A 20,172-nucleotide genomic window follows, 5' to 3' on the forward strand; every position below is an offset into this window, starting at 1 on the left:
CCTAATAGTCCAAGGAAACAGGAACTGTACACGTTTATATGAATGTAACATTTGAATTACAATACCGAACATACATTATGCATTATTTACAGTTCTGTGTAAATGTTACACACATAGGACTCAGTTTGACACAACTTATCCTAAAGCTAAGTGTTAAAATATTGACAGATTTTTATTAAGGCACATGTGTTTGATTCAGCTAGTTTGCTGTTCAAAATACTGGCAGAAGAGTTCCCGGACCTCTTCTGCGGGACTCTGGTCTGCGCTGGCTGCCACGAGCTGCCTGTGGCTGGGCTGAGGGCTCTCCGCCTCGACGACCTCCGCCTGCCAGGCCTCCATGAAGGCGTCCCCGTGGGACTCACACATGTTGTGCAGAATGCAACAGGCAAGAATCATGGTGGGAACCACGTCCAGGCCGCAGTCGTTCCTTTTGCTCAGGCACTGCCAGCGTGCCCTCAGCCTCAGTAGCGTCTCCTCTGGTGCACGCAGCGCTCTCCTGAGCTGCTGGTTAAAGAGGCATTGTGGTTTTGTCAGCGTGGCTTTCCTCCCTCTCCTGCCCCCCTCTTCGGGATAGGCCTTCATCAGCCAGCTCTGGAGAGGGTAACAGGCCTCTCCCAGTATCACGTACCTACACACAGCAGCTGGGTTTCAGTCAGGAACACACACCTACTCAACCCTGTAGCGTCTTTCTCAAGAACTTTAACATTTCCTGTCTTAACCTGAGCGGTCTTCCCGTGAACATCGGAAGCGGTGATGGTGACAGGCCGCCTTCTGCAGCTGTGGCCCACAGCGACGAATTCTGCAGGATGTCAGCCGGGTCTGTCCCACCTGGGAAACTGGCGCACACATCCCAGAACTGCCCGCTGCCATTAACCACCACCTGAAACCACAACACGGCATCTAAGGTCACCCACATGCCAACACTGGGCGCGTATTTGCCGCGGCTTTTCTACCTGAGAGAGCACGGAGAGCCAGCCAGCGGGGTTGGCGTAGTCAGACGCGTTGTTAGATGGGGTGATGATGGCGGTGTGGAGCGTTGCTATAGCGGCGACACAGTGAGGGAAGCCCCAGGAGGATAAGCAATGCTGGGCTGAGTCGTGCAGCTCCTGTCCGCTCGGAGGACGCAGGTAGATGGAGCTCAAGAGTGCCACGATGGCATGACACATGTCCCGGACACACCTGCACACGGTGGATTTTCCCACACCAAACAGCGCACTGATGGTGCGATATTCCACATTGGAGGCCAGCCGCCACAGAGCGACGGCCACGCGCTTCTCCACCGGAGCGCCAAGCGGAAGGTGGTGTCCTGGCGAGTCAGGCGGGGCCTCAGCTTGTCACAGAGGTAGAAGAACGTCTCCCGGCTCATGCGGAACTTATCCAGCCAATCGGGCGGCTGGAACTCCGTCATCACGACTCTCTCCCACCAGTCAGTGCTGGCGGTGGTGGTCCAGGGGCGAGTGCGGATTTGGACGTTGGAACGGATCCCTCCCGCTATCATCATCTACACAGAATATCAATAAATACACGTTAAAACAAGATTAACTACTTGCATCTACTATTAAAAAGTAAAATATAACAGTTTGGGATGGAAACATTTAGGAACACATTAAGTTATCTATTTCTACGTGCTGCACATTGGAACCAGGATGAACATAGTAGTAGTTAATTTTGATTTTTTTGCTGCTTGTAATTTAGAGTCTCCGATCAGGTTAATTGGACTGCTGAAAGAAAACGAGCGTTGCTTTTGTTGCTCAGTTATTCGGATAATGACTCTTGTGGTTCTGAAATCTGCAGAATTATTTTTCTGCCTCTTTCACGTTCACATCTTAAACTGCGCAACTTTTGATCAAATTCATTTTCACGATGTGTAGAATTGCAAATTCCTGAATCCCTATTTATTTATTTTTTCACTTGAAGTCCCTCAAACCACAATTATTAATCTGTGACAGGCAGGATTCAATGTGGTGTTTTAGTTTTCATGAACATTCAGCTGAGCGTAAATGGAAATTGGTGTGTTCTGCAGTTAGCAGTTTAAAGAAGGGCCGACCAGAAGCATCCTCCTCTGTCTCTGGAAGAAATACTGCCGATGCCGGATGCGTCTCTGGATCTCAGTCCGCCTCTGAGCGTTGGCGTTGCTGATGTCCCTCCGTCGCTTCAGCAGCAGGTACGTCATGAGGAACATGAACGACCGCAGCGGCTCATCCTCCTCCATCCTCATACATACATTCACGGCACATATGAAGCATAAACACGCACACAAACAAAAGTTTGACGTAAGCGAAGCCTCGACTTCCGGTTTCCTCTTCTTCGTTTATTGTTTTTATCGTGCAAGATCACTGCTGCCACCTAGTGTCTGAAAACGTGCAATGAACAAGGGAAGCGAATGTTTTTATCCTACTTTCCTGGGTTACACATTCATTTTACCAATATAAAATACATCATTTTTGAGTATGAGATTTTTTTTGTGTCACATTCTAAAATATTGCTTATTTCACATCAGAGCAATTTAAAATGTGCTCAACAGCTTTGCCCACTTACTTTCCTGTTGTACAGTTGTGATCACTGTTTTTAATGTTGTTTTATGAATTTTAATCCTTCCATGGAAATGCATAAAATTCAACCTTGCTTGTTCTCTCTTTCAAAATAATGTGGTTTCACAGATTGGGCAGCCATTTACATTTCAAGGCCTCAGTGTGTATATTACATGCCTGGTTTTGAGTTCCACACTAAAATATATTTATTTTAGCCGATCAATAGGCCATGACATTCCCAAACAGCCTATGGATTCCTGTGAACTTCTTGAAAAAATGCTTAAAAGTGAAACATGCAGATGAATGCTATTCCATCTCAACTCTGACAATGGACTTGCTCAGATTATCCCCGATCCAAACCAGTATAATAGTGAAAACTGCTGTAAATGCCCGCATTTAGTGTATTTATGGTTAGTAGGTTAGCGTTTACCTTATTGACTTCTGTATATATGGACTAATGGCAAAAGATTTAAGAAACTATCTTAACTCTAGTGATAAACAGTTCTGCTGCAGCATTCTCAAACTCTTTTGCATCCATATTCCCCCCCAGGCCCCGTGTCTGTGCTCCTGCCATTGCCTGGGCGAGCTTGTGTGGAGAAATCTTGGCACTGGCTTCCAGGAAGCGTATTGCCTTGACATTAACCTCCAAACAGGATTTAGCATTCGCATTAGCATTCATGCAGCAGTTTGAATCACAGCCCTGGGATGTCTCCAAGGCCTCTTTCAAGGTTTCCAGCACCGCCTGACACAGTGCACGTGAGACGGGCCCTTCATCTGGGCAGCATACTTCAGCATAAAGCTTCTGGGCCTGCCGGATGTAGTCCGAGAAAACCGCACACGTGAGCACGCCGTGACGGAAGACGTCGTAAGGGACAGCCTCGTGGTCGTGGCAATGGAGGCGACGCAGAAGAGGAGCAGAGGTGGAGGCTGGAACCCCACCCTCACTGCACAGGCACTGCAGAGTCTGTGAGTACATTCCTCCTCTCACTCCTCCTCCTCCTCCTCCTCCTCCTGTTGGGCTGTCAGGGCTGGAGACAGCAGGGCCTTCCACGTCAACTCCACAGGTTCCAGGGAGGTTCAAGAGGTCATAGGCCACACGGACATTGTTGCTGAAGGCTGAACTGGATGTGAGAAACAAGTTTAACAGTGATATGAATATATGTACGGTAATAGTAATTGAATATATTCCAGCGTTCCGATTTGGAGTTTTACTGGTAACGTTATGGTATAGACAACAACTTAATAACGCTTGACCACTTTCTATTCTCTTTCCTTCAGATATAGTTATTTAATGTTGCGCAAACCATTATTTTTTGGGACCAATTAAATGTAATGTATATTAAATAGGACTGCGTCCGTCTACAGTCGAGCTGACATAAAGTTAAATTTGCGAGTTATTTTCATGTATCAGCGCAGTCAAAGGCAGGAATATCAAATTAGCGAACCTCTGTGAATGGTGAGCCAGGCGCAGGTGCCAGAGTGCCCGGTTCAGGCGCTGCTGCTCCTGCGCTCCGGGGCTGCTGTTCGGATGATCCACATCTCCGCAACCACCTGCGGTCCCGCCGCCGGTCTCCGTCACGGAGGCCAGGTGGCAAAAGTGATCAGCCAGGAAGCCGATTGGGTCCTCCGACCTGGCTTCGACCATCTTCAGGATGGCTCCGCGCAGCAGTTCCCCCACCCCGGCCTGCGAAAGGAACTCCCTGTCGGTGTCCGACCTTGCGGCTCTGCTCTCGGCATCCCGGGAGGAGTCGCACCAGACCGGCGCTTCTCTTTGTCAGCCATAGCTGGTGACGTCACGTGTGTCGCAGCGACGGAAGCGGAAGTTAAGGGCCGGAAATGGTTAGTGTTGAAGTTTGCTGCAGCTTGGTTTAATCTATTTTATAGGACGGTAACGCCTGTAAAGATACTAATGATTAGACAACATTTGAGCCATATTTATATGGCGGTATTGGTCGGCTTTATAGTGCAATCGGACAATTTAATCGTACAAACGCCAATCACGAAGTATATGAATCACAAAATACACAAATTTCAAACAAGTTTGTTGTATATAATTACCTGTTACTAATTAAAACGTCACTAAACAAACACTACATAAAGAAAACTCCCTAAAACACGACAATAAATTACTGAATTACAATAACCAGTAGTTAGCAAAGAAAGTGCATCATCCATGGAAGCGTCTTAAAATATGATTTTTTTTTTTCCTCTATCAAAACCCCACACTCTGTTTCAACAACACGCAACTGTATTTTAGTTTCACAAGGCTTGGTCAAGTTTTGTGGTGTATGATGTGTCTAAAACTCATGAGCCTAAAGACCTTTCTAATGTTATTTAAACAGCAATATATATATACACACATAATAAGTGGATTAGTAGTATTGTAAAATATCGCAAATTGCCTTTTATGCTATAGCTATTTTAATGAAAGTAGAGTAGTTTCATGGATAATGTGAGAAGGATCAACTGGGGTAAACTGGGAAACTTTATGTGAGCTTGTTTGTGAAGAGAACAGAATAACAATGTGTGATATCTGCTTGGGTTAGGGCTCTCAAGGCTGTGCACCTGTGCGCAGGCCGAGGGCTGCTTCGATATAGCCAAAATATGTGCAACGTGACTGAGCTGATGCAAACTATGTTACCACGGAAACACCTTTTACTGTGTCTTGAGGTTAATAAAAGAACCAAATCTGGTGGGGGGAGACTCTCTGGGACAGCGCGACAGCAGACGTGTCTGTAACAGAGTGGAGCCCCCCTTGTACAAGGTTGAAAAGCAACGTTGGCTTCTGGTCTCAATTTGTGGTGAAATTGGTTCGTGCGCCTGTCTGAGTAAACTTCTGAAGATTTCGACGTCAGTAGTCAACAAGTCTGTATGCAGGTCTGACACTGGGAGCAAAATTTTAGAAATTTTGCATCTCATGTTTACATGTTGAATTGAGAGGCTGCAGTCATTGACTTTTGTGCTGCATTTGTTTTCCATCTTATTACATATATTAAAAATATTTAAACCCCTGTCCAGATTTCAAGCAATGAGGCCGTTGATATAATTTGAACAAGATTGCTGTTGGAGTCATCAATTCTGTAACGGGACAGTAGTGTTGTTACATTGCATAAGCTACATCATCTTCATGTGTACAGAAGCCATTTGTTAATGGCTTGCTGGTCCCATTCACCAGGGCTACTTTCTTCAAAGCAGAAACTTTATCATTGCAGCTCATATGTGATAAGAAATTTTTCTGCAATTTGTGTTCCAACAGCATGTAGTTCTGAGGAGGAAGACCCAGGCATGCTCTGGAAGACAAGAGGAAGAAAAGATGTCATTAAAAAGGTCTTTTCCAAAACAGACAAGAGCAGTTAATTTTATTCTTCAGCGCAGCCAAGGAAGACGATGTATCCATTCCATCTTCATACCTCATGATGTTCTCGATGCATGCCCTCTGGCGGAAGAATGCATTAATGACAGGACTCCCTGGTGGGACAAGGGGGGCCTTGCAGAGGAAGGCAAGAAGTGCCAAGACGCTGTGGAAGGATTGGAATTCCTCCTCCCCCTGTAGCTGGACTGCCACACGCTGACAGAGTTCCGTCAGGATTACCAAGTCCAGGATAATTGGGCTGGCTAGCAGAGAGTCCTGCAACAGAAAGTGCATTATATAAGAGATTAAGAAATGCATCTTATTTGTCATGAATGCATTTCTGCATCCAAGATGTCACTGATCAGTAGACGCGTTACATAAATGTGCATTTACCACACAATATTTCACGAGTGCTCAATATAAGGAGCTAAAACTACCGAAACACCAATTAACTGCGCTAATGACCTAAAGATGTCACTTGAAATTAGTTCCAAGACTCATCAAGAGGGATTAACTGTAATACTCTGGCACTAATGAGCTGCAGTGAGATAAGGAAGAATAGCTCTCAACAGCATTTATTCTGCAGATAAAAGTCACACTGGAAGCTGCTGAACTGGTTTTGTAGATAAATACCAACCTCACAGGTGTTGTGCATAGCAATAGTGTTGGTCCCTCCCATCATTATTTCAGAAGTATACTCATCCATGGCACGCTTACTGTCTCCTACATAGGGGACATATTTAATAACCACCTGGAATCGAGCAGAGACAGTTATGAACCCTGGCCAGTTTTCTTCATACGTGGGCGAGAACATCATTATCTTCCCGTCTCCCAAATTACTCACACAGTGGTCTGGTTTTTCTCCAGGCTTGTACAATATGTGGTTTGATTGGACCATGTCATCCACCACATTGCTCTTGGAGATCTCTTTAGAGCGGAACTGCTCTGGGGCAGACAGGTTCTTCCCGTCATTGTTGCCGAGATGATTGTAGCTGACAATGGAGGTCGGCTGTTGAAGGGTACAGGAGCTCATTAAAATTTCCCAGGAATAAAGGGGTCTTCTACATCAAGGTGCTCTCAGTCTGAAGCAGACAGGTAATTTTCATATCCTTTGTTTAAATAAATGTGTCATTTGGCCAGTAGGAGGTTCAGACTCCAACTGCAAAGTCTTGGAGATCGTATATCCAATGGGTATCCTCTGGAAAACGTGGGATTCATGCAAATTTACAAAGATTAAGTAAACATCTCAAATTATCTACTTTGTAAGATTTAATTTTAGGCTCACTGGCTGATATCAGCATCGTTAGTGTTTCCCACATAATGGTTTATTAGTTTAGTTTAGAGTAGATTTTTTTTCCACAGACCTTAATTCCAGCGCTGACCAGAAAGTCCACCAGCACCGACTTGATCTTGGTCTGACCGGATTTGAAGTCATCGCCACCAATAAAGACTCCCTTTTGCACAGCTAGCTCGATGACCCCGGGCACAAAAGTGTTCTGCGGGGATCCATTGATGTAGGCACATCCCTCCAGTATGCTGGCCACTGCAAAGAGAGAGGAGGGAGAAACCTCTGCTCCAGCCTAATGGATAGAGATTTAAAAGAAAAAAAGAGGCGATGACAGCCAAGTGTGTCATTTCCACCGAGAAAAGAAACTCAAGTCACAAGACTGCCTTTCCCCTGAGACCCTTCACATCATCTCTATAGTTCTAATCTAACGTTAACCTCATGCCCGTTTCAAAACCGAGCAATTTGCTGAAGATCATACAGTAAATCAAGCAAAGACACTTAATGCCGACAGCAGAACAAGCTCCCTGAAGACAGCAGATAAAAGTGCTCATCCACGAGGGACAAATCATCGTTTTCTTCCTCTGATCTGGTATAAATGAAAAAGCTGCTCATGAGAGAATTGCATTCCTCATTTTTCATCCTCTAAGCTTTATTAATTACCAAATGTGATGAGGATTACCATTTGTTCCTCCGTATTAGGAAGAAATTAAATATTCATCGGGCAACTCACAGCCACTGGACACAGTTACAGTAATTTAGGGTGGCTTTGATTAGTTTAGTGAACTTTTAGCTGCATTCTTGGTTTCTAATGAGGCAGAATATTTAATATAACGCATGCAAAGTTGCTAATGCGCCCATATCTCACCTGGATAGCTGCTAGCAAGCCATCTGCACTGTCGTTGACCCCAGGAACGATATCAGTGAACCGTTCAGTATTGGCAGTCCACAGGACAATTACTTTGTCCACACCGCTGGACTGCTGGAAGTCCCTTATGTCAGCTCTAATCTGCTGCACCTGGAAGATCATTTAATCAGAGAATACATATTACATCACATACAGAGACAATTCAGCATAATTAGGATTTGGCCAGACGTGCCTGATCGGCTAGGGTCCCCGTGAGCACATTGTCTGCACGACTCTCCTGGTTAGCAGCAATGAATTCTGGGATATAAATAGATGGCCTTGGCTTCATGAGGCTCAAGTGTGGTCGCAACTGCTCTTGTAAGGACCAGTCAAACACCTGGGCTCTCTCCATGGCACAGCCAAGATCCATGGAAGAGATATCCCAGCCTATAATCACAAGTATAATTATGAAATTCCAGCAGAATTTGTGCGCTTTACCACTTGAATTTTCAGAGGGCTCGGTTTACAAAACAGCTTACACGGCTATATTTGAACGCTATCAGTCAATAATACAGCTCCATCTTTACCTTAAGGAAGGGTTTTGAACCCAAATTGTTGCAACATTCCTTTGCATTCTGTTTGTGTGTCAAAGGTTTGACTTTATCAGTTTGAGTGCAAACTCTCGTACCATCGAAGACGATGTCATTGGGGTGCACCATAGGAAGGAGGTCACGGAAGGGTATGTTGACATCGCCCTCAAGCCCTGAACCCAAGCACACCGTTGACGCTTGCAGGAAGGAGCCGAAATAGTTTGCTTTCTGTGGGAATGTGGGACATGAAGAGGAAAGAGGATCATTCCACATTTCCAAATAATGAAATTATGGTTTCGTAGAAGTGTGTTTATCCACAGGACCAGAGGAGAAACTCATCCACCATGAAATGAAAACTCGGAGGATAAAAATATGCCTTTATAAGGAAAAATTCCCAAGAACAGCATCACTCAACTCCTTAATCTTCTGATCATGTTGGCATAACAAGGCCATAATAAGCTGTAGAGTGAGCTACAATATTTCTATAAATACATTCGTATTAGGAGTGTAACAGGGCACACGCCTCTTTGAAGTCACTCACAATACTGAACACAGCAATTATCAAAGTTTCAATGGTGAAGTTGTTCCATGTCGTCGATGCAAACAACTAACTGCCTTTTTGAATTTATTTCCGTTCATTTTTTAGATTAGCAATCGCACTGCAGAGAAGTGTTTGCATTCACAATATATTCGTCTGACCGTGCACGCACACGCAAGGCTGCGGCATTTCAACTCACCTTCTGGCCAGTCTTGGTACTCCAGGTAAGGCCCAGGCTGTTGGCCAGTACCGCGGCTGTGACAGTGGTCCCGTTGTTGCCGCCCCAGCCCACAAGCATGACCCCCAGGCGGGGCACACGCCTCTCCGTGCGGAACGTCATCTCTGTGGCGCAGGGGCTCGCCTACGTTCCAAACAGAGACGTGAGTTTTCGCCGATGACGCACTTACAGGTATGCGCATCTCAGGATTGTTACCGTGATGTTGTTCCCATCTCTGTGCACGGAAGTGGTCTGGTAGGAATAGCGCGCCGTGATGTGCGTATCTGTGTACTGCACATTGGGGCTGTTGATGCGAACGTTAACAGACATGATCTGAAACACACGATAAAAGTTGAGCTTGCAGCACAGGAAGTAGACGTTCTCCATCGCACCAAAATGATTCATGCACTTCCTCGACATGCCCCCGCAACATCCATCTACGATTTTAAAGCCTCTTTAACTACCCAGATAGGTCTATTACGCTGAGGGGAGGTGCTGTTAGTACTACTTGGAGGAATTCTGTCGAGGAAAATTGAGAATAGGATTTTAAATTGTGCTAACTAATGAATGGAGCGAAAATCCCGGAAGTCACAACACCTGATCCGTATTTAGAAGTCACACAGAAGCTGTCCGATTAGGGTGAAGTCAGCAGCCGGTTGCAGGGATCCCGGTCCAACAACTCTTATCTGGGAAGATAGATAGACGCTTTCTTTGACCTAAAACAACCTTCCGCTGCGATCGTATAATCTTCCGCGCTCTGCCGACGTCCTCTTCTCACCAGCCAATGAAATGTGTGTCGTAACCGGCACGCGGGAGCAAAACGATCACGTGGCAACTACAACGAAGAGCCTGTGGCTTTGGGCCGAGATGGAATTTTCCAGCGTCAACAAGGAAGTTTTATGTTTATAAAAAATAATAATTACGTTCTTAATGCTTCTCGATTAACCACAAAAAACGAACTGATCTTGAGAAAATTATGTCGTCTATGTCCGTTTAATTAAAATGAATAAAATATTAATTAACGTTCGTCAGGCATATTATTGGATATCTATATTTAAAGTGGAGCGACCCTTGCTAAACGAGAGCAGTGTGTATTATTAATAGCACTTAATAGCACAAGCAGCCTTAACAAATGTAGGAGCAAATTTAAAACAAATAAAAATGGAATAAAACATAATAATACCCGGGATTGATACGCAGAAACAAATTTAAGAAATGGATCATTTCAATTTAGTAAAATTTATTCAGTATGAAATTGGAGGTTGAGAAGAGAAGAGGGTGGCATAGCCATTTCAGTGGTTAATACATAGAGAAAGAGCATTGGTTGGATGTGTGAGGAGAGCAGCCATTTCTCTGTCATGGGGAAAGTAGTTTTGAGAGCAGATTTTGGGTATAATGCTGAATAATCCAACAAGTCCAAAAAGGCAGCTGCAATTGAGCTTGTGATGGCCGAAGAGGTGGCTGCTGATACATCACGAGACTCATAGTACTCATTTTTGTCAGCATAATTAACATAACATCCATACCCCCTGTTGCATATTTAGCCAGACTCTGGCTACACCCAGCTATAATGTCACCCAGACTTTTTCAGACCATTTTCAGGGTATGAGAGCTTTATCTGGAGCAAATTAATTGAACACACATTTGCTTTTGGAACAGCACTAAATAAATAATAGTATTTTAGCAAATATACTTGTTCAAACACATTTGTGTATTTAGTATCTATACGATTATGTACAATTTCAAAACTACAATGACATTAGGTAGTAAACAGTAAAAAACAACAACCTGATGATTGATGACAGAAAAATATTTAGGGTAGATGTAAAGTAGGCTTATCAAAGACTGGAAGACCAACATTTAGCTGGAGGCAGTAAAAAAAAAAAATTAAAAATTATTACTTTAACTGCTTTTCATCCTTTTTATCTTCTAACTCAATGAGAAATTGGCAAAGATTTGTTTTGAATTGGCAAATTGTATAAATAAAGAATTTTGTATACAGGATAATGAAGTTAATGAGGAAAACAATAGCACCATTTTCTGAGCCATTAAATTAACAAATCACATCTTTCAGGTGGAGATAATAATGTAAATTTACATTAAGTCTGAAGAAATAGAATTCTAATTCATTCGAAAATCTCTTAAATATATCACACTGATGAAATAAATGGGGCAATTTAAAGTGCACTTACACTTACTAAATACTAGATTAATTCCATCAAACTTCATTGGAGGCTCAATAATATTCCTGTTACATAAAACACACGGGTTTGTTTTTTTACCAGTTGAACTGTTCCGCTGGGTATAGCACCAAGTAAGACTTTGTAAGGGACTGAAAAGTTGTGAACAGTCGTCATCGTAGTCATTATTTAAAAGAAGTACATAGTTTATGTCCCTTACGACAGTTTTATACGCCAAAAGGGAGCATTGGTGGAATGTTGATTATTTTATTATAATATAATATGGCATATGAAAAAATAAAATAAGGGTTTTCATTTCCATCCATTGTCTTCTGCTTATCAAAGACCTCCAGACTTCCCTTTACTTGGCGTACTTCCAGGCCCAAGTGAAGTAATAATCACTCCATCTGGTCCTGGGACTCCACCAGTGTTTTCTCCCAGTTGGACAAGCCAGGAACGTTATATAGCTAGGAAGCTGGCATGGGGGCATCCTAATCAGGTGCCCAAACCATATCAACAGACTCCTTTCTGTACTCAGGAGAAGCAGTTCTATTCCAAATCTCCCCTGAATTACTGAGCACCTCTCCAAGGGAAACGCCAGCCGCCCAGCGGAGAAAACCCATTTCAGCCGCTTGTATCCTTGACCTTGGAAACAGGAATGAAGATTGAACGGCAGATTGAGAGCTTTGCCTTCTGGCTCAGTTCCCTCTTTATCAAAAACGTGTGGCACAGCAATTGCAAAGGCAGGCTGCTCTGGTTCTTGTGAATAAGCCCCCGAGATTCTTAGTCTCCGTCATTAAGGGCAAAAAAGCATCATCCACCTGGAGTACGCAATCCATCTCTTTCCATAGTCTCGGATTTAGAGGTGCCGATGCTAATCCCTGCTGCTTCAGACTCAGCAGCGAATTGATCAAGCAAGCAGTGCTGATGTAAGAACGGTGGTCAAGACCACATCATTAGCAAAAAATCTTCGGGTCACCGACCTGTAACCCCTCCTCAGGAACAAGTCCGAATTACTGCCGTATATACTGTACGTACACAACTCTTGCTTAGGGAATATAAAGACTGGATTGCCTCAACAAGGAACTCCCCTCATCCCAAACTCCGGCAACACCTCCCACAGAGCATCCCTTCTCCGGATCCACAGAGTAAATGTGCAAACTCGCCTGCTGTGGGAGGTCTTAGATAATGCCGGAAGTACATTTATGTACGGACACAAAAGGATAGACTAAAGCTTATGGTACACCTGGTATCACATGCAGCATCATCGTGTGCTGTGCAGAATACTGGGAGTGGTCCTGCCACCCCGGTTTACTCCTCTTTTGGTACCACACCCAGTCTCCACGCATGTTGATAAGGCATGGCAACTAGGAAAGCCCCTCAATACCCAGAGCCTTCAGCACATCTGGAGGTATCTCATCAGTCTCTGGGGCTTTTCCACTGCAGAGTTGTTTGACGACCTTAGTGACTTCACTCAGGGAAAAAAACAATGCCTCCACTCATCCTTCAGTTCTGTCTCGATCAAAAAGGACAAGGGGTTCAAAAGATCACCAAAGTGTTCTATCCACCATCCTATGGCCTTCTCAGTTGAGGTGAACAGAGTTCCATCCCTGATGTACACAGCTGTTCACAGCTTGGATGTTTCACCTTTTCCCCTTCCTGAGGTGCCAGACAGTCTTCCAGAATCACTCCACCAGAGACGTCTTTCTCAATAGCATCACTGAATTCCTTTCACATCCACAGCCATGGCTGCTGCCCTTTGGGTCTGTTAGTACCTCAGCACTGCTTCCAGAGTCCTCTGAAACAACATGTCCTCAAAGGAATCCTTCTTCAGATGGCACCTTCCCTGACCACAGGGGCCCGACGTGGTGTCCAAGGGTTACTGCCCCTTGAGGCACCTATAGGACCTATAAGACAAAGATGTAAAAGCTGTAACAAAATGTCTGGTGAAATATATACCTGTCTTCTACGCACCCCCCAAAAGTCTCGCCACGGATGTGCAAACAGCTCCTTTGGAGGTGGGAATAAATTGCCTCTTGGACAAGGACCTCCCTCTGGCATTCCCAGGTCACCTGTACTATACATCTGGTCTTACCTGGTTTGTCCAGGATTTTTTTTATGCCACCTGACCCAACTCACCACCAGATGGTGATCAGTTGACAGCTGTGTCCCTCTCTGTCCAGTGCATGCTGCCTCAGGTTAGACGCAACCAGGGGCGGATATCTTATTTCAAAATTTGTGGGGGAGACAATAAACAGGACATTTTCTGAGGCACTAGATAGGCAGCTGTGGAGCAAGTGAGGGGATGGTGGGGAAATACTATAACAACTTTTCTTCGACTTTCACGGATTCCATAACTAACATATTTCATTTGTCTTTTACCATGTTTGGTGCTTAATTACCACCGCTGTGCGCTTACAACCAACCTTGTGTCTGAAATCCTTGAGCAAACAAAATCTATGCATCCAGGCCTCCTTCTGCTCTGGGATTAGCATGATCAAATTAAGAATTTGGTGTTCCCAAAGGAAATTACAGAAGGTTTTAATATAAACAAATCAAAGAGTGAGTCGCTGGTCGCTCGCCTTCTGATTGGACGGCGCCTGCTGACGTTGCGGAAGATGTCGCCGAGGCCAGTCCAAAAAAACTTCCGCCTTAAGTTGTAAAGAAAACATAGCAGCTAAGAAGGCAATCGACGGCGAAACCAGGCTTTAAAAGAAGTCAGACCAAAGGTAGATACGAGTACATGTTTGATGGACATATCGCGACTCACACGTTCGCCAAATAGAGGTTCTCGGTGGCGCTTTAGGCCATAGAAAAATCAAATAGATCTAGATTACTGAAGCTAACGCGCAGGCTACGCGTTTAACTGCTAGCATCCCGCTACCGTTGATTTGATCGGCCATAGGCCTCAATAGTGTCCTGTTTTCGACAGATCTGGGTTTAATTGTCGTCGCATGGAGTCATTTATCGCAACGTTCACGCTGTTTTATTGCGCCCGCCTTTGGATAATGTGAGAATACTCGGCTGTATTTCTATGCCCTGTTTCGATTGTCATGCCCATTTAGCCGACCAGGTTAGCTGTTACCTGGGGCTGAAAGCTGTTTTAGATAGTAAATGTAGCCAGTTGTTTAGCCAATATTCGTGTCAGACAGATATTATAGATGCGTCCCTTTTAGTCTGAACTGAAGGCGAAATTTGATACCGCAAAATACACAAAGAGTTTATCAGTTACCAAAGTTAGCATAACACTAGTGTGTCTTTCCCCGCAAACTCGAGTGGAACCACATTGTCCTTATCCCGATTATTAGATAATTGTTTTGTCCAGATTTAGGGTGTGATTTGGTGACAAAGGCGTTATTGTCTTGTGGCAGGTAACAGAATATGACTGTCACTCCCTTCCTTATGTAGGAAACGCAGAGCTACATATAGATAGATAGTTAGATAGAGAGAAGCTATAGATACATAACCATGTTTAAGACTACCTCAATAATATACAGTGACCATTGCGTAGCGGTGATAAATAATTTTTAAAAATTCTCTTAGAGTGATTTTAAGGCACGGAAAGGCTGGTCAACTATGGCTACTTGATAAAGGATATATTTTATAACCTCAACGTGACGTCATTGCGCAGCATTAGGGTCACAGATAACTTGTCACAAATGATTTCCACTCAAATAAATGTAATTCCACGTTTATCTGTTTAATTGTATGCCAAGACAACCTACATTATCTAAATATCTGGCTGATTTCTTTCTTTTCTTTGGAGGCACTTGTCACTCTGGAGCGTGCTCGGGTTTCACAGTGTGTGAGTGAGTGTGTGGGTGTGGGTGAGTGTGTGCGTTTGTGAGCGTGCATGAGCAACAGTTTCCTCATCACCTTCTAAACGTGAGCTGCTCCTCCCTGGAGGATGACAATGGAGGAGATGAAGAATGAAGCGGAGACAAACTCCATGGTATCCATGACGCTGTACGCAGTGATGTACCCAGTTTTCAACGAGGTACGGGAGCAACAACCACCTCTTTACGCTACAAATCTTCCATTCCCTCATGCAACATCTCAACTTCTGACGAGCAAAACTGGAGATGAGCTTAAATCATGGTTCCAGTTTCCCTATATTTCCGTTTATTTATTGTAAACTGTAGTGGTTTAGCACAAAGACGCCTAATAAACCCCTGGGATGGTTCTAATTGGTTACTAATTACACCCCAGCATGGCCCGCCTTCACATGTGCATAAAGGTCAGCGTAAGAATTGAGTTGGAGTTCAACAATCTGGTTTTAATAATTTGTTATCAGCAGAAGTAGCGTGGCTATTGACCAGTTCTTATCGTCTATTTGACCTTTAATCTGAGCTTTCCTGCACATTGACTCGGTCAATCTTAATGTTGCTTTAAATTGGACCCAATTTCCTGAAAACAAATAAGTTTTAAAATTGATTTTACACTGTGATTATAAAATAACAAGGAAAAGTCTAACAGACAGCAGTTTCCTTTTATAATTAAATCACAAAGCAAACTGACAGCAGTTTTCCGCTCTAGGAAACGTGTAATATAGTTTTAAATCCTGCCCGAGAGTTTGCGTTAAGCCCTGGATGAGTCTGTGCTGTGAGGGACTGTAAAATGTTCCTGTGATTTACTGTGACGGAGTCTGTCCTCTGTTCTGTCTCCTCTGTAGCTCGAGAGGATCAACCTTTCAGCAGCTCAGACACTCAGAGCAGCCTTCATAAAGGTAAGACGCAGCAGGAATCACAACGCCACCAGCACGGCCTGCTCGGAGAAAGTGAAACTTGGGATTAATCACCAAAAAATAGACGTCCTTAATTATCCCACAGGCTAATACCTAAAGTGTGTTTTGGTGCCGCGTCGGCGGGGGCTCACACACCGTTTACTCTTAATGTTGCAGTAACGGTTGTGATTGGACCTCTGCAGACAGCCTCGGTGTTCTCTGAGAGCACAGATGAAGTATTCATGAGGTGGAAGCGCACGTGTGATCACCTTACAGCTGTTTACTATGACAGATGTGGGTCATTGTTCAGCTGTCTCGCTGTCTGGAGCCGCTCCCGTTCTCTGTGGCCCTTATGATTCGTTATTGAATTATTTATCAGGAAAGCTTTTCATCGTTCATTCACTCATAGACGGTGGAAAACGTGCCTCCTCCTCATGAATAAGTCGCTCTTCTCCCCGTGACTCTGTCAGGCGGAGCGGGAGAACCCTGGCCTGACTCAGGACATCATAATGAAGATCTTGGAGAAGAAGAACGTCCAGATCAACTTCACCGAATCGCTACTGCGCATGGCAGCCGATGACGTGGAAGGTGAGCCGCCGTGCTAGCCCGCGCCTTCCTGCACCGGGTCGGTGTGTACCGGAGCTGCTCGGCTCTGGTAGAAACACGCCCAAGGGCAGGGATTGGGAGATAACAGAGTAAAGATGTATGGGCATGTCGGCGCGCCTGTTACAGGTTAATCAATACGTGTAGCTATTATGCAACGAAGATAAATGAACGAGCCTTTCCTCCAAAGGAGTTATTGAAAAGTAATTCCTTTGCTGGATAATAAAGAATTTCCAGGCAGCTGAACATTCCCCGGAGTTCAGTTCGGTGAGTCCGAGGTCACGCTGGAGGTGATGATGAGGATGAAACTTTTCCACCTTTGGGGTTGACACCAGCCTCTGCACGCCGCCCTCGTGAATCACGCCATTGAGCTGCACAGGCTCCTGGGAGGCTGTTCCGGTCGAAGCAGAGTTCCAGACCCGAATCGCTTTGTGTTTTCAGGCTTTAGCTTCTATTAGGTGATTATTAAACAATGTGATTGGCCGTTTTAGGGTTATTTCACCCCAAACACAGCGCTAAAAACGCTGAGCCCAATGTGGCCGCATGTGTGCGGCGTGTGACGCCACAGGGGTTTCATCCCGTCAGTGGAACGTTGTCCTCCCGAGGGCTACGGTTCGCTGTTGTCTCCAAAGCAGTGCATTCAATTTTGCCCATTCACTCAGTTCGATGGTGTAATGCTGTTGCTGCCGCCATAACAACGTTATCTGAGGAGCGACGGAGGTCTGACAACAGCTTTACGCCCGAGATCGACACATTACTCTAAATACATGTCCAGATATATTTGCACCGAGCCCCCAGTAGTCCCGGTGCTCCTCAGTGTTCTCCCCCTTTATTTCCACCTCAACAGCCATCATCAACAGGCGGTCCCTTCATTTTGACGTTTTAATTCATATTTTAAGGGGGAGCATATTTCAATAGACAAAAAGATGTTGACACCAATAAAATTGCTGAGCCACAAATGCAGAATTATTCACAGAATCTTCAAGCGCTTTGATCTGTTAAAAACGTCACAGGTAGCGACGACACAGGGTGCTTGGACACGTAAAAATGCCAGTTTTACATCCCAGAGTCCTCAGTTTAAAGTGTCCCAGCTTTTACAGCGTACACCATAAATGATTTCATTATCCGATCTTTTTATTTAAGAGCCAAGATTTTGCCTCTTTTTTTAATGTGTTGAATCACTATTGAATAAGCACAGAGCAAAATTAATGGCTGTTTATTTTGGATAAGGGACCATCAATAAATAATGGGGTCAGGAATTCTGCTTTAAAGAGAGCATCCAAATCTGAAGAGTTTGATGAGGATCCAGCTGGGCCAGAATGGCAACGTGTCTGATTTATTCTTGGTGGGGATGGTGGCGAGCAGCATATGAAAGACGTTCTCTGGCCTGAGCCTGACCCGCTGCATGCTGACAGCTTGGAGAGTGCTGCAGAAAAACAATCTGTGGACGTAATTGTCCACATGTGCAAATGTGGCATTTGAAGAAATCTGCGTTCATTTGGAAAGAAAACATTTTCTGGTGATGATGAATGATTAAAAAGGAATTTCCTTTCACTGGGAGCGTTCAGCTCTTCAACTTCTCTAGAAAGGAGCTAAGAACGTGATTTTTCTGCAGAGTTCATGATTGACCGGCCCGAGCAGGAGTTCCAGGACCTGAACGAGAAGGCCAGAGCTCTGAAACACATCCTCAGCAAAATCCCTGATGAGATCAGTGACAGAGTACGCTTCCTTCAGACTATCAAGTGAGTGGAACAGGCTGCAGACGGGGCGTAAATACAGCAGCTGATGTGGCACACGCCACCGCCTGCTCACAATACTGGCCTCACTGGCCAGGGTGGTGATGCTGTGCGTGTCCCTCAGTCTGGTGCTGTTTTGTTTGCCTGCAGAGACATAGCGAGCGCCATCAAGGAGCTCCTGGACACAGTCAACAACGTCATTAAGAAATATCAGTACCAGAATCGCAGAGTGAGTATCAGGACCCACACGAGCACTTTAAATACGGGAGGTTTTTTTCTTCTTTCATGATTTTCCTCTTGTTTTTTCTTATCAAGGCCCTGGAGCACCAGAAAAAGGAGTTTGTGAAATATTCTAAAAGTTTCAGCGACACCCTCAAAACATACTTCAAAGACGGAAAGTGAGTGTGGGAGGTCTGAGGGGGGACGGCGGCCTGTTTGTTTTGTCCACTTAAACTCCTCCTCCTCCTCTGTTTCCAGGGCAATAAATGTCTTCATCAGCGCAAACCGGCTCATCCACCAGACTAACCTCATACTGCAGACCTTCAAGACCGTGGCCTAGCCTCCGGAGGCACACACACACACACTCCCACCATCGAGGGGGGGTGGCGACTGCTCGAATGATGAAAGCGTGGAGAGCGCCTGACCCATATATGTAAATTAGAAAGAGTTGATTTTAGGGTTGGGGTCGATTCCATTGAAGTTGATATTCTAGATTCCAATTCAAAAGACTGAAAAGTGCCATTTCCCCCCACCCCCCTTTTTTTCTTTCAATGAGGATTTTTCCAGTCTTGAAATGGAACAGAATGGGCCCGGTCTTGTTTTGATTTTTAGTCGGAGAGTTTTAATTTATAACCCCGGTCTCTGGGAGGAGGTGAGGCGAGGTGTCCTTTAACGACTAATTGCCATTTTTTTCTAATATTCACTTCATGTTCATCACTTTACTTTTAGCTCTTTTTTCTCTCTTCTTCCAATCATGGCCGCACATCTCAGCTCGCTTTTAGTAGGGTCTCCTCTCACTCCTCTGTGCTGGTTTTCTCTCTTCTGGGCTCCCGGCGAGGAGGGCGAACGCCGTCGGACATTTTAGAGGCAGACTCATTTTCTCGTGATTTATCCGAAGACAGAAAGCCAAATTGACTTCTAGCACAGCGTGCGCCTTACCAAGTCCTGTAACATTCCCTCTGAGTGTAATGAAGTGGAGCCTGTCCCTGCTGTTGGGATGTAGACAGAGGATTGAAAGTTCTGTATTTAACTGATATCTGGTTGCAAATGTTCAATAAATAGTTTCCAAATTATGATGTTTTCTTGGTTGTTTTTTTTTTTGTGTCTTCCCTCCCGCGAAACATGCATGTGAAGCGGGAGGTAATGGGATATGCGGTTTTGACTATATTGATGTGGAAAGTGTCATTTAGTCCCTGTTGTATTGATTACCCACAATCCACTTTAGTCCAGCTGATGTCACCCTCCAGTACTAAACAACACAATCTTCCCTCACACACAAAATGAGCTCGGTCGGTCCGGAGACACCAAAAACGCTGCGGTTTGCCAGCCTTTATATTGGCTCACTGTTTTG

General features: G+C 44.6%; 4 protein-coding genes across 6 annotated transcripts; 1 reads left to right on the top strand and 3 right to left on the bottom strand.

The window, feature by feature from the left end:
* Positions 1–8: 8 nt before the first annotated feature.
* Positions 9–2,250, bottom strand: LOC130512942 (uncharacterized). The gene is made up of 4 exons (XM_057011444.1): positions 2,048–2,250; positions 954–1,501; positions 720–880; positions 9–628 (listed from the first exon to the last, which is right to left on the bottom strand). Exons 2-4 carry the CDS (start codon positions 1,164–1,166, stop codon positions 196–198), a joined length of 807 nt encoding a protein of 268 aa, XP_056867424.1. The 5' UTR covers positions 1,167–1,501; positions 2,048–2,250; the 3' UTR covers positions 9–195.
* Positions 2,251–2,290: 40 nt separating this feature from the next.
* tpgs1 (tubulin polyglutamylase complex subunit 1) lies at positions 2,291–4,316 on the bottom strand. Its single transcript, XM_057011436.1, is given in 3 exon segments — positions 2,291–3,652; positions 3,977–4,265; positions 4,268–4,316. Coding segments are annotated over 3 exon segments (987 nt in total). The 5' UTR covers positions 4,314–4,316; the 3' UTR covers positions 2,291–3,000.
* A 138-nt stretch (positions 4,317–4,454) lies between these two features.
* On the bottom strand, positions 4,455–10,230 carry LOC130540404 (inositol-3-phosphate synthase 1-A-like). 2 transcript variants are annotated; one of them, XM_057059523.1, is made up of 11 exons: positions 9,958–10,230; positions 9,577–9,693; positions 9,343–9,504; positions 8,704–8,833; positions 8,269–8,462; positions 8,037–8,186; positions 7,248–7,463; positions 6,728–6,892; positions 6,521–6,634; positions 5,942–6,159; positions 4,455–5,821 (listed from the first exon to the last, which is right to left on the bottom strand). In XM_057059523.1, the coding sequence occupies exons 2-11, from the start codon at positions 9,688–9,690 to the stop codon at positions 5,632–5,634; spliced, it is 1,653 nt and encodes a 550-aa protein (XP_056915503.1). In that variant the 5' UTR covers positions 9,691–9,693; positions 9,958–10,230; the 3' UTR covers positions 4,455–5,631. The 2 variants fall into 2 exon arrangements, with proteins under 2 accessions (XP_056915503.1, XP_056915504.1); XM_057059524.1 differs by lacking the exon at positions 9,958–10,230 and adding an exon at positions 9,922–9,940.
* LOC130512949 (programmed cell death protein 10) lies at positions 9,362–19,892 on the top strand. Of its 2 annotated transcripts, none has more exons than XM_057011450.1 (8): positions 9,362–9,552; positions 15,307–15,537; positions 16,213–16,266; positions 16,734–16,851; positions 18,482–18,608; positions 18,753–18,831; positions 18,918–19,000; positions 19,080–19,892. In XM_057011450.1, the coding sequence occupies exons 2-8, from the start codon at positions 15,448–15,450 to the stop codon at positions 19,159–19,161; spliced, it is 633 nt and encodes a 210-aa protein (XP_056867430.1). In that variant the 5' UTR covers positions 9,362–9,552; positions 15,307–15,447; the 3' UTR covers positions 19,162–19,892. The 2 variants fall into 2 exon arrangements, with proteins under 2 accessions (XP_056867430.1, XP_056867429.1); XM_057011449.1 differs by lacking the exon at positions 9,362–9,552 and adding an exon at positions 14,084–14,269.
* Positions 19,893–20,172: the final 280 nt, after the last annotated feature.

Source organism: Takifugu flavidus, chromosome 16 (genome assembly GCF_003711565.1).
Source record: "Takifugu flavidus isolate HTHZ2018 chromosome 16, ASM371156v2, whole genome shotgun sequence".
In the NCBI taxonomy this organism is placed as follows: Eukaryota; Metazoa; Chordata; class Actinopteri; order Tetraodontiformes; family Tetraodontidae; genus Takifugu; species Takifugu flavidus.